Source organism: Notolepis coatsorum (genome assembly GCF_963971535.1).
Source record: "Notolepis coatsorum genome assembly, chromosome: 10".
In the NCBI taxonomy this organism is placed as follows: Eukaryota; Metazoa; Chordata; class Actinopteri; order Aulopiformes; family Paralepididae; genus Notolepis; species Notolepis coatsorum.
The window spans coordinates 42841727-42856419 of record NC_140174.1 but is presented as its reverse complement, the minus strand read 5'-3'; the positions used below and the strand labels follow the sequence as shown (position 1 = coordinate 42856419).

The following is a 14693-nucleotide window of genomic DNA, read 5'->3' as shown; positions in this document are numbered from 1 at the left end:
CAAATCAAGATGTGTAGTATGTATACATAATGTATATATATATATATAGTAGTATGAATACATTTTAAAATAATAAAAAATTATCTAATCGAACCATGATCTCAAAATCATTATTCATATCTTCATATCTCTAAATCGTAATTCATGTATATATTCATGTGCGTATCGTTACACCCCTACTATATATATATATATATATAATTCTATTTTGAGAAACTGAAGCTGAGCACACCACTTTGGTTTCCCGACCTGGTAAATGATCAACAGCAATGCCAGGAGAGGAGGCAGGAGGGGACAGTAGTGGACAGAGCGTTATATGACATACATTTAACGCACAACATTGACTTCCATGCCCACGGCGCACACCACGCTCACCCTTGCACTGCAGGCCCTGCCTCATCAGGCCCCACAGCAGAGAGCCACAGTGGTCGCAGAAGGTGGGGACCTTGTAGTTGTGGATGCTGAACTTATGGGGCATGTTAACACTGAACCGCTGGGAGCCCACCTACAGGGGGAGACAGAGAGCCTTATCAGCCAATGGTTTCATTAAAACGTGGAATAATGCATAAGTAAGCGTGTAATGCAATATTCCGGGGCTCGAGTAAGTGGTAAGTGCAGGGATATGGCGTGCTAGATGTATGTAGGTTATAAGTCATTGAGTCCAAACAGCGAGCGTCCGTGAATGGTATGTTTGTGTGAGTGCATGTGTGTGTGTGTGTTGTGCCTGTGTGAGTGAGCATGTGCGTGTGTGCAGACGAGTGAGTGAATGTACTGTATGTGTGTAATGTGTGTAGGCGAGTGAGTATGTGTGTGTGTGTGTGTGTGTGTGTGTGTGTGTGTGTGTGTGTGTGTGTGTGTGTGTGTGTGTGTGTGTGTGTGTGTGTGTGTGTGTGTGTGTGTTGGCTTTTCTATACTTGTGAGAACCAACCCTTGACAGCCTACCGTTCTTATGAGGACATTTTGGGTTGCGAGGACTTTTTGGCTGCATGCTCCTCATAAAATAACGCTCAGATGACCTTGTGCTGTTACCCCCAATTGAGCACGTTTCAGTAAGGGTCCTCAGAAGTATCATAATGTCAAGTTTTAGGCGTGGCACAGCCTGGTTCGGCTGTTTGAGCGGATTCCTGGGGTTGCAGTGGGAAATGGACATCGCCGTTGTATATGGATAGCGAAGCTGTGCTGTCCCGGTTGGAGCCCCGGAAATATACTTTTTTTGGACACTGCCAACACCCGTCCAGGGACAGAGGCACAGCATGGTCTCCTTTTCCTGCCAACAGATCTGTGTGTTCACGTATCTCAGGCTAGGAATGCACCATCTACAAATGGACAATGCTGGGATGCTCAGGGCGGCTCGTAGATGATAATAATAATAATAGTACTACTAATAATAGTACTAGACTGGTCTCAGGCGGATGTTGAGAGGACGCTGGCATGTTTATCACCGCTTCTCACTCTGTGGAAAAGTCCGCTTTTCTGTGTGTAATCATTGCCTACTTTTACTGCAAGTAGCAAGGATTCATTGTCTAATCTTATATAAATCGCAATAAACCTTGAATCTGCTAACAGTCTGAAGATCGCAATACTTTGACTGGAGTACTCACCCAACTCTTAGCTGCCCGGTCAGCTGTTAGCCCTATAACGTTAGCTCTGCTGCTACTGTAGCTTGCTTGCTAACCACCTCTGGTGCTTGCGGTCTTCTGAGGACATCCAAAGCTCCTTGACTCGCCTGATCGGATGCCACGCCAATCGGGACCGTCCACAACTCCTCTCCCTGGGCTGCCTTTCACTCCTGGCTATACTGCTAGCTGCAACTGCGACCCGAGGATGGACGCCTCCTCCCCGGCTTGCGGCCCTGGTAGCTAGCCGGCACCCCTCCGATACTGTCATGGTAATTTTCTAATACTCCATACCGCAAGTTCGCAACCTGTTCTGTCATTCCACACCAAACTGCATCGATGTAATTAAGTCTCTGGGGCTCCTTTGTCGCCCTCGCTACATGCACAGAGCCTCCCGGCGCAAGTTTGTCTACTACTCAAACCATCAAATTCCCTCTGTGCTGTCTGACTGGCACTCCAACAACATGCAGCTGCGACGTCATCACAACAAACCCCATGTGCCCAATCTGCGGCCTCTGGTCTGTGTTGACATCCCTCCATCACTGTCTGCCCCAGCATCCATCAAAAATGCAACATTCATGCTCCAGAATGTTCGCTCTCTCAACAATAAATCTCTCCTCATCCACGATATAATTACTGACAGAGAAATAGATTTTTGATGTCTTACTGAGACATGGCAAAGTCAACAGGACTTAATTTCACTCAACCAAGCCACACCCCCAGGCTATGTATATATCCAAAAGCCACATACTCAGGGTCGTGGTGGTGGGCTGGCCGTAATACATCGGGCTGACTTCCTAGTCAAAGAGCTCCCAGTACCCACTGTCACCTCCTTCAAGTGCGTGGCTTTCTCGTTACCTGGGCCTACACCACTCCAGGTAGTCCTCATCTACCGCCCCCCCCAAAGCCTCCACCTCCTTTATGTCTGACCTGTCTGAACTCATGTTTGAACTCATGTGTGCTCATCCACACTCCTGCCTGGGGACTTCAACATCCATGTGGACAACAACAGCTGCTCCACAGCCATTGATCTCCTCTCACTACTGGATTGCTTCAATATCTCACAGCACACAAAAGGTCCCACCCACACCAAAGGCCACACACTTGATCTTGTTTGCTCCACTGGCACAACACCATCTGATCTACAGTGTCTCGACCTGGTGGTGTCTGACCACCATGCTGTCCTTTTCACCCTCCCTGCTTCCCTACCCAAGCTTCGAAATGCACGCACCATCACCTACAGGAACATCAAAACAGTCAGTGCACCAGCTCTGACCAACCTGCTAACCACGCACCTGGCTTCAGCTCCCCCAGCACCCAGGTGGATGGTCTGGCTGCCCACTACAACTCCGCCTTATCCCGCAGCCTGGACTCTCTTGCCCCCATCAAAACCCGGACTGTCACCTACACCCGTACCCGCCCCTTGGTTCACCACTGAACTTCGCTCCCTGAAGGCTGTCAGTCGCCAATTGGAGAGGCTCCAAAAAAGATCTGGCCTCACTGTCCACCTCGAGGCCTGCAAGTACCATGTGCAGACCTACAAGGTAGCTCTCTCCCAGGCCAAAACACAATACTATTCCACCCTCATCGGTAACCAGCAAAATCACCCCAGGACACTATTCTCCACCATCAACCGGCTACTCCGCCCCCTCGATCCCGCCCGCCCATCTGGTGCCCACGACCTCTGTTCCAGGTTCCTTGTTTTCTTCCAGGACAAGGTTAACACCATCTACCAGCAGCTAGTGGTGCCCTCCTCCCCCCCCCCTCACCTGCTCTTCCTCCTGGGTTCCCCCCCAATGCAGCCTCTCCTCCTTCTCCCAGGTGGATGGCCCTCAAGTTGCCAAGCTTATAGCTTCAGCCAAAGCCTCTACTTGTTTACTCGACCCCATGCCTACTACCCTGGTCAAGATCTGCCTCCCTGCTCTCTGCCCCACCATGGTCAACATTATCAACTCCTCACTTAAATCTGATCTTGTCCCCTCCTGCTTTAAAACAGCCTCCGTCACTCCTATCCTCAAGAAGCCCGGCCTTGACCCAGATGAGCTAAACAATTACTGTCCGATCTCCAACCTTCCTTTCCTTAGTAAAATCTTGGAAAGAGCAGTGGCCGCCCAACTCCAACAATACATGTCCAACCATGAGCTCTATGAGCCTTTTCAATCCGGCTTCAGAACTCACCACAGCACAGAGACCGCCCTCATCAAAATCACCAACAACCTCCTCCTTGCAGCTGACTCTGGCCACATTAGCATCCCCACCCTCATCCACCTCCACTGGCTCCCCATCAAATCCTGCATCACCTACAAAACCCTTTTGCTTACTTACAAATCCCTCCACGCTCTGGCACCTCAGTACCTCACTGACCTCCTCCACCCCTACACTCAGTCACGGTCCCTGGGATCCATGGACACTGGTCAGCTCTCCATCCCCCGAACCAGACTGCGGACCTTCGGGGACAGAGCTTTCAGTGTGGCAGCTCCCACCCTCTGGAACTCCCTCCCCGCAGAACTCCGCAACGCCCCAACTTTGGACTCATTAAAAAAACTGCTCAAACCCCACCTCTTCAACTTGGCCTTTAACCCCTAATTTCTCACTTTGTATGTTGTGTCTGTCCACTATGTTTGTTACTTTGTTATTCCCCCCCCCCCTATGTAAAGCGACCTTGGGTCTTTTGAAAGTCGCTATATAAAATGTTATTAGTTATTATTATTATTATTATTACTAATAATAATGTTAATAATGCTTTTAATAATCCCCTTGGGGGAAATTCGTCCTCTGCATTTGACCCATCCAACTATTTTAGGAGCACTGGGCAGCGATGCAGTGTGACGTCCAGGGACCAACTCCAGTTGTAATGCCAGCAACTTGGTCAAGGGCAGAGTGGCAGGATATACCCAGCATGCATGTCTTTTTATGGTGCGGGGGAAACCGGAGAGTACCCGGAAGAAACATGCAAACTCCTGCTGGGGTTTGAAGCCAGGACCTTCTTGCTGTGAGGAAACAGTGCTAACCACTGCCCCACTGTGCCCCAGCATATTGAACACACGCCACAACAGACAGTCCTCACAAGTATAGATAAAAACCTGTGTGTGTGTGTGTGTGTGTGTATGTGTGTGTGTGTGTGTGTGTATGTGTGTGTGTGTGTGTGTGTGTGTGTGTGTGTGTGTGTGTGTGTGTGTGTGTGTGTGTGTGTGTGTGTGTGTGTGTGTGTGTGTGTGTGTGTGTGTGTGTGTGTGTGTGTGTGTGTGTGCAGCCTACCTCCTCAGGTGTATCCTCCGTCTTCTTCATCCCGGCACACTTGGTGATGATGAGCTCATGGCAGCGCTTGTGGACCACACACGTACACACTACACACACAGCACAGACGTCAAGCATCCTTCCCATTTGAGGCAAACTAACACAGAACAGTTAGTTCTGATTGAGCAACATGCTTGAAAGTATGCCACCCGTGATGTCACATGACGTAAATGTCACAGATATAACGTGTACAAAATGATGTATAACACTGTGAATAATAGATGACTTAGAAGTATATAATTATTCTACAATTAGCTCTGTGCAATGTCTGAATTCAGTAAGTGTCTGTTGACAGTTGACATGAAGCTAGAAGATTTCCAATGGTAGCTGAGTCATATACTGACTGTAGCCATCCCACTTGTGACTGTATCACACATACAAACATGGACGATTTGCCTTTCCAACAGGTAATATAATCAAGTACCTCTGATGAAGAACCACATAACGCAGAGGAACTTTTTTTTTTTATTACCTAAAGTTGGTATTAATGTGTTCATTCATAGTTAAAGGTGCTGGAAGTGGTATATTTTGTTTATTAAAATAAGTGGTCTACATGTTAAAATAATAGCTCTACATTCCAACAGTCATCACTGATATAGTGTCTGGTCAGTAACACGGTCAGTCTCCCAGTCCCTCCACTCTGCAGTAAACACAAAATACATGTTCTGGTATCCCGTTCCCACTTTATCCAATCAGGAGAGAGAACTCCACACTACAAAAATGGTCTGACATTTAAGCAAATGTGTCGTTAACAATTAACAACTGATATACCATTTTCAAAATGTATTTCTAAATGATTTAGTATTGTTTTGCAAAAGCAGTAAAACGTTGAAGATCATACTACATCATGATGACGTCATGCCTACATCTCAACCGTGTCACAGCAGAGATGTTATCCATACAGTGCTTCTCGCCTCCTATTGGTGGAGTTATATGTGATGTACAGTGAGATAGTGAACAAGTACTCACCCTGACACTGGTAGCCCTGCTTCCCCAGAACCCCCCTGTTGGATCCACACACACACGCACGCACACACACACACACACACACACACACACACACGCACGCACGCACGCACGCACGCACACACACACACACACACACACACACACACACACACACACACACAATAAGAACAGTTTGCAACAGTTATTAACACTGTGTGTGTGTGTGTGTGTGTGTGTGTGTGTGTGTGTGTGTGTGTGTGTGTGTGTGTGTGTGTGTGTGTGTGTGTGTGTGTGTGTGTGTGTGTTATATTTGAGCAAATTCTGGGCTTATTCTTTGAGTATTATGGTATAAGTATTATTTATGATTCAGGGGAACCTACACTTTATTTCTGGTGCAGTGTAAAGTCACCAACATACAGTACCTTTGTGTGAGCAACTGAGCATACAATATTTTACATAAAAAAAAACATTACATGAAATTTTTTTTTTTGTTGAATAACACCATAGTTTACCAGGGAATTATTGTTTTTTCAACATGGAAAGTTCTATTTACGTAGGTGTTAAAGTTAGAAAATGTGGTGCAAATACACCTTTTCCTCAGTGAGTCAATTATTTTGATATTGTTCTTGGTGTTTTTTAGCAGACAATTTGAAAATATACCAATGTTGGTGTTGCCTTTATATTTGGACCAATATCTCCATGTAACCCCCCCCCCCCCCCCCCCTCCCCTCCATCAAATAGCTCTCCCCCTTTTCTGTTGTGGGCTCCTATCACTCTGCATCTTATCCAAATAGCATAGTTACACACATGAATCATCAACAGGTGATTTCTTTTTTTTTGATCCACTTTTTCTCCCATTTTTCCATATTTTCTCCCATCCCAATTTCGTATCATCCAATTCAACCCTCCCCTGTCACGAACGCTGTTTCTTACCTCCCACAAGCCGGCTGCAATGTGGACTAAGTCATACATAGCACAAGTCCCCTCCGGTACTTGAGGTAACAGCAGTCGCATCTTTTCACCTGCGCAGCTCGATCTCTCAGTGTCGAGGAGTAACGCGTGGGAGGCTCACGCTGCCCCCGACACTTCCTGATTCTACTGCGCAGGCGCACCAACCGACTTGTAGGAGTCGCTTGTTCACAACGTTCGATCCCCACCCTTCAGTTTTCCCTCCCCGTAATACGGCCAATGTGTATTACTGCGGACGACCAGCCAAACTGAAAAACAATGTGGAGAGCTGGATTCGAACACGCGAATCCTAGCGTCTCCACACTGGTGGCGAGTGCCTTGCCCACTACACCACCTAGCCGCCCCCATCAACAGGTGATTTTCATTCAAGCTACACAATATATTAAATAATTGTCAATTGATTCACTATGATTGTCATCATCACTGTCCTAGCATTCTGGCTCAGAGTCCTTTTCATTTATATTATCTGGAACTCAACATCCACAACAAGTTCCGACGCTTGTTGTTGTACAGTATACCTCTTTTTATGTCTTTTTGCCATTTTATTATAAAACTAGGAGACTAGAAAAGATCTTCTCTCTATCCACTGTTACGCGCAACAGCGTGTGTCTGTCTAGCGGCTTGATCTGTGGAGTACACTGGAGTACAGAGAAACTATAGGGATTTTCCATTGGACTTCCCAACCCACGTGACCATTTCTAGCATTTCCATTGGCTATAGGCTAAAAGTGAGAGATAGATCAATGCTGGGGATTTACTAGCCTGCATTTGGAAGAAAGAAAAAGATCGTGGTGCAGCTGTTCCAATTTTATTGCGCTGTTGTTATTAAATTGTCTGTTTATACTATGTTTTTAATTAACTATGTTGTATTTTTATCTTACTTTTATTCTGTATTTTATTTTATTTGTTTTACTAATAACTATTTTATTTCTATTAAATGTTAATTAAACTATGTTTTAACCCTGTAGTGTAGCACTTTGGGATCCCAGCGAACAAAAAGTGCATTACAAATCCAATCTATTATTATTATTATTATTATTATTATTATTATCGTTGTTCTCTGACAATAAAGTTGAATCTAATCTAATTTCTTATATTCTGAAAACAAATATTTAAAGAAAATTCTGTAAGTGCTGTTGCATAAATACTCTTGATTCATGATTGATTTCTTAATGTCATGTATAAAGTAATAAATGGATAAATAATGTGATGCATAAATAATTTGATGTAAAGCTAAACTATAAATAGGTGATTTGATGTACAGTAAATTCATTGGTCACCAGTTAAAAGTAATATGGCACAAAATCTCACGAGAGTGTGTTACATTTAAGAGCGGAAATGACAGAACCGGCGCTCTCTAATGGACTTCAGGTGAGCAGGTGTATCACGCTGCTCCACAAGAGTTAAGAGTTACAATGATTGCGGCCTGAAGTCAAAGCAGACAGTCAAAAGAACTTTCCAAGGACTGATAAGGACTGAACCTCTTTTCATGACAAGCGGCCAACGAGGTATTTTATTTAATTTGAGTAAATGCACTTTGTTTCATGCGCAAGCTAAGCACCATTGCATTTAATTTCTTTCAAACGATGTTGCCTGTTTAATTTGCGGATGCATTTTGTACAGTTATAGTATAAATATATAGTTCTCACGGTGTGAGAAGGGACGAGGAGGTGTGGATGAGCCCAAAGAATAAACGCCTGTTTATAAAGAACCAACCTGTCGTCAGTCGTGAAGAGAGCTACAGTACAACGTCTCTTCTACAAATTCATCTAATGAATTATTCATACATAAGAATGATAAATGGCATGCATGGTAGCGGTACTCTCCAAATATATACGGTATATATTAGGGTGTAACGGTACACAAAAACCACGGTACGGTACGTACCTCGGTTTTGAAGTCACGGTTCGGTACGGTTTTCGGTACAGTGGGGAAAGGTTTGGCTTTCCATGTTCCACTCAGAGGTGATGTAGTGTGCAGTAACTAATTGTACTTGTAGGGCTGTCAATGAATATTTTATATTGAAATTAATAAGCGACTTGTAAAAAAAAAATTGAATAATAATAAATAATTATATTAGATTGTGAAAAAAAACAGCCCCCGGTGGGCGGTCGTTAGTGGTTAACATACCGTTGTATTCGTTCGGTACACTACACAGCCGTTCGGTATGGTACGGTACGGTACACACTGAAACTTGTTCGGTTCTGTACGGATACGTGTACCTTTACACCCCTAGATATATATATTCTTTTTGAGGGGCACTTGGGCCAAAAGGGCAGGGGCTCAAGCCCCCCTTCGGCCCTATCTGTGCACGCCACTGTGAGGAAGGACGAGCGGATACCGCCCCAGTTCCAATAACGTAGTATTCTGTCTGATGATTAAACAGACATGACCAGCATGCCTGCCTCAAATGATACTTATAATCATTTATTGATTTGGAGTAGTGGAAATATATATATTTTATTCCGTATTTCCGTTACCAGTAACTCCTTTTGTATTTGTAATACCAGGACAACCCATGACAACTCATGACAACTTTTGAACAGATCAATTATATCTATAAATCATATTTCTGGAATTGGCATAAGTGAAGGCTGGGCGTAGTGTAGAAACAGAGGAGAGGAGAGGGAGTTCGCTGTGCGTCTCGGGTTGGTTCTGAAACAGGTCTCCAAAGACAAGCACACACACGTGAAAACTCTTTATCTTGCAAATGACGCGCAACTTTCAAAAAGATGACTAATATTTCTGTGGGTCCAAACTAAGAGACAGGGCAGTCCTACAGGTAGTTTTGACCATAGATATAATATCACTAGATAACTTACCCACGCTGTTGGCCAACGGAGACCGGCGTTGCCACATTACGGCCATATTGCGTGGGTGGCTTCCAAGCAAGAATCGTTTGTAATAAACCAACCGTTTGTGAATCCATCAATATTTCAGCGAGTTAAGAGTATTTTTGTTTGTTCAGATCATCACCTTAAAGCAGTAGTCCACTCAAGCAAGATGGCCACCGGTGAACAACGCGGGAGACTCCGCCTTGAGCCATCTAGTGTTTATATATAATGGTTTTGACAGCAGTCCAACAGGTCATTTTGAACAGATGGTGCGCATAAGCAGAGTGCTGCATCAATGGATCTCATAACACCCCAAAAAAATGTATTCTCAGAATAATAGTATTAATAGCTGTGTAATAAATAATATTGTGTCCATCTCATTATCCGTGCTTTCCCAAATTCATATTTGGATCCAGGTTTCATCCCTAGTGTGCATGTACTGTGTGTGTGTGTGTGTGTGTGTGTGTGTGTGTGTGTGTGTGTGTGTGTGTGTGTGTGTGTGTGTGTGTGTGTGTGTGTGTGTGTGTGTGTGTGTGTGTGTGTGTGTGTGTGTGTGTGTGTGTGTGTGTGTGTGTGTGTGTGTGTGTGTCTTACCAGATGAAGTCTCTGCAGTGGGAACAGTATGTGGGCTGTCTCAGGTATGTGGCCATGAACTTATGGCCGTTGACCTGATGGACACGTCTCCGGACCGCCCCCTGGCGCCGCCGAGGACCAATCCTCTCTCGGAACACACGCTCCTCATTGTCATTGGTCCCTGATGCTGTCAGGCAAACAAACAAAGCACACATACTGTAAGTAACACAGAGCGGCTCATGGATCTCTTTCCCCCTCTATGCGTTCTATGCTAATAATAATAAATATACCACAAATCAATTACTTGCCTACTGTGGACAGGTGTTATAAATTAGCGTTTCGCTACAAACACTAAACTCAGTGCATCTGGTCTTTTGTGCATACATGTATGTTACAATTCTAATGCTACTGTAATGTCCATATCAAATACTCAACTTAACTTAACCTGGAAATCTATAGGATCAATAATCTGGCTGTATTGAACACAATGTAGGCCACAGTACTATAGTACGGCACTGAGAGAGAATGTGTGAATGGCTGGAATGCATTATATTATCGATCGATATACTGCCTTACAAAAGGCAAAAAGCAGTAACTACAAAGTTTACCTTTGTACAGCAGAGTAGCTACACCTCGACATCTGTATTTTTACCACCATATCTGTACCCCTCTACATGTGACTGAATACCACCATATCTGTACCCCTCTACATGTGACTGAATACCACCATATCTGTACCCCTCTACATGTGACTGAATACCACCATATCTGTACCCCTCTACATGTGACTGAAATCTGAATACCACCATATCTGTACCCCTCTACATGTGACTGAAGACCACCATATCTGTACCCCTCTACATGTGACTGAATACCACCATATCTGTACCCCTCTACATGTGACTGAATACCACTACATCCGTACCCCTCTACATGTCACTTAATACCACTACACCTGTACCCCTCTACATGCATAAGAATACTCAGTACTGCCCTACAAATGCAAACTATAGTAACTGAAGTTACTTCTTTTTGCCTTTGTAGGGCAGTATAGTGACACATTAGGGGGGGGGGGGGGGGGTCACCAAAGGCCCCACAATGACAAACGATATTATCACGATACTAGAGTCACGATACTATAATATCACGATGTTGCGATATATTGCGCTATTGCGATATATTGCGATTTGTTACCTTTTTTCGACTGCAAACTATGTCCCCAACGGAAGACTTTGTCAACATCTGCAATAAAAATATATATACATCAGTTTTATCTAATGAGATAAAGTTGTCTTTTCACCTCACTCCAATCATATAGGGAGGTGTAGTCTGACGTCACTTTAGTTTCCTGCGCGGTCCACCCGTATAGGGATTTATCATTGGGAAAATGTTTTATCAGCTATTGTTCTATAATTCTGCCTCATGAACATTGGAAAGCTTTCCATTTTTGCACAAAATGAGTTCCCTTCTATCACTAACATTATTGTTTAAGCATTTTTGGTTGAAATACAATTATACGTAATTATTTTACGATTAATAGGGAATTGTTTCATGTTGAGCTATACCGGTAGATTGTGGATGAATACACACAGAAAGATACACCATGCCAATGTTCATGCTTTATTTGTTTTAAAACGCGACAATTTAGAAATGTGTCCATTGGAAATACATTGCAATTTCAAGCGAAGTGGACCGGCCAGAAACAACAATGACGTAACCACTACACCTCCCAATTTATTGGAGCAAAATGGGAATGTAGAGCAAAACTCATTTTGGAACGTTTAAAAATAACAATACTTGGCGTCAGTGTATCGATATAATATTGGCACGGAAAATATTGCAATACTATGCTGTATTTTCCCCCACCCTACACAATATAGGCATTGCTGTTCAGCCTGAAATGGCTCCAATGGGCAGAATGAATTAACAATAGGAGTGCCAAGGTGGCCTAGTGCTTAGGGACACTGTCTCATGTGAGTGTCTTCGTGTGGGGCCTGAAAGGTCACAAGTTCGATCTCTGCATCCGACAGTGTGCCCAATGCCCATCCCCGTTGAAGCATCCTTTAATGACTTTCGACCCCCCCCCACCCCCGGTGAAATGTGTCTCTCTCTCTCTCTCTCTCTCTATATATATATATATATATATATATATATATATATATATTAGGGATGCTCGATATTGGCTTTTTTACCGATACCGATATTCCGATATTGTCCAACTCTTAATTTCGATACCGATACCGATATCAACCGATACCGATATATGCAGGGTTTCCCCCAAAAAAACTGAATAATTTCAGGTAATTAATAATTTCACTGGATGCATTCAAAAGGCTTTCTAAATGTAAGCACTATCTGTGCAAAATATGATAATTAAAAAAGTAAAAATTAACATTACATATCTCTTGTTGTTGAATTAAACCAACATGCATACTTTTGACAATAAATAAAATAAGAATTGGTTCTTACTTGCTTGCCTGGGTAAATAAAGGTTAAATAAATGTAAAAAAAAAAAAAAAAAAAAAAATTTACCGATACCGATATTTTCCGATATCACATTTTACTGCCGATATCGGCCGATAATATCGGTCGGTCGATAATATCGGACATCCCTAATATATATATATGGAGACAAAAGAATGTGCTCGAAAGAATACTGTGATAAGGAGAAATTATATATTTTTTACACATCAGTTGCATAATAGCTGGAATGGCCTTGCTGATTCATTCCCACTACAAATCAAACTCATCTCAGAGTCATGTTCGTGTCTGGACCAGTGATGGTCGGAAATGTCAACCCCAGCATTCAGGGTTCTGAAAAACATGCCGTTCTGTTCTGTATGTTTCAGTCTTCCAGAATAACCAGATTCCCCAGAGGTTCTGCTGTGTTTAATATTCCTCCACACGTTTAATCAAGGTTGGTCCCACTACGCTTCCATCTCCCTTCTCTCTCCTTCTCTTTCACTCCCCTTTTCTCTCGCTCTACCTCACTCTCCCTTTCACTTTCCCTTTCACTCTTTCTCTCCTCGTCTTTTACTGTCTCTCACTCTCTCTCCCTCTCCCTATTTCTCTCTCCCCTTCTCTTTCACTCTCTTTCTCTCACCCACAAACACTCTCTTCCCACACTCTATTTCTCAAGCTTCAAACCTAGCAGAGGCTTACACGTGTCCTGTATATATGTATGTGTGTATGTATGTGTGTATGTATGTGTATGTATATGTGTGTGTGTGTGTGTGTGTGTGTGTGTGTGTGTGTGTGTGTGTGTGTGTGTGTGTGTGTGTGTGTGTGTGTGTGTGAGTGTGTGTGTGTGTGTGTGTGTGTGTGTGTGTGTGTGTGTGTGTGTGTGTGTGTGTGTGTGTGTGTGTGTGTGCGTGCGTGCGTGCGTGTGTGTTGTGTGTGTGTGTGTGTGTATGTATATGTATGTGTGTATCTGAATGTGTGTCTGTCTGTCTTTGTGTGTGCCTGTTTCTCTGTGTGTACACACACAATGCTTGTGCTATTTATACCTCCATGTGTGGGCAATGAAATGAAGGACGGCATATTAAGATACTCCTCGGCAAACACCATCCATACCACCCCCCCCCCCCCCTCCCACTCTCTCCTCTCTCTCTTCTACCCCCCCCCCCCCCCACTCTCTCCTCTCTCTAGAAATATAAATGCCATATGAGGGCACCTCCAGACAGAGAACCACCTCTTCCAACTCTCCTCTCTGCTACTGTCCTACTTTTCCCCTCCCCCTTTCCTCTCCGCTCATACCTCTCCTCTCCTCTCCTCTCTCTCCTACCTCCATCTCTCTCTCCTCTGATACATTCTCTCTCTCCTCCTCATACATTCATTCATTCTCTCTCATCTTTCTCCTACAGTATACTTCCTCTCTCTCCTCTATCTCTCCTTCCCTCTCTCTCTCCAGGCCAAACGCTCCTCTCTCCTCTCTCCTATATTTTCTCTTCCTCTCTACCCCTCTCTCTCCTCTACTCCCTCTCTCTCATCTTCTATCTTTATTTCTCTCTCCCTCTTCTATCTCTCTCCTCTACTACCCCTCTCTCTCCTCCTACTTCTATCTATCATCTCTCTCTCCTCTTCTATCTCTCTTTTCCCTCTCCTATACTTCCCCCCTCTCCTCTAGTCCCCCTCTCCTCCTCCCTTCCATCTCTCTCTACTCTTCATTATCCTTTCCCTCTCTACCCCCTCTCTCTCTCTCCTCTACTACCTATATCTCTCCTCTTCTATCTCTCTTTCCTCTCCCTACCCTCTCTCTCCTCTCATACCTCTCCTCTCTCTCTTCTACCCCTCTCTCTCTCTCTCTGTCTCTCTCTCTCTCTCATACCTCTCTCTCTCTCCTCTCCTCTCTCTCCTCTCTCTCTTCTCTCTCTCAAGATTCAGGATTCAAGATTGTTTATTGTCATGGGCACAGTTAAACAAACAGTTTGCCATACAATGAAAATCTTACTTTGCTA

At 44.0% G+C, this 14693-nt stretch overlaps 1 protein-coding gene across 1 annotated transcript in view; it reads right to left on the bottom strand.

Annotated features, from left to right (window-relative positions):
* prkcea (protein kinase C, epsilon a) overlaps window positions 1-14693 on the bottom strand; it is an 83625-nt gene that overhangs the window by 25190 nt on the left and 43742 nt on the right. Inside the window, 4 exon segments of the mRNA XM_084322790.1 lie at window positions 376-505; window positions 4875-4963; window positions 5883-5917; window positions 10258-10423. Coding sequence (XP_084178916.1) covers window positions 376-505; window positions 4875-4963; window positions 5883-5917; window positions 10258-10423 — 420 coding nt within the window.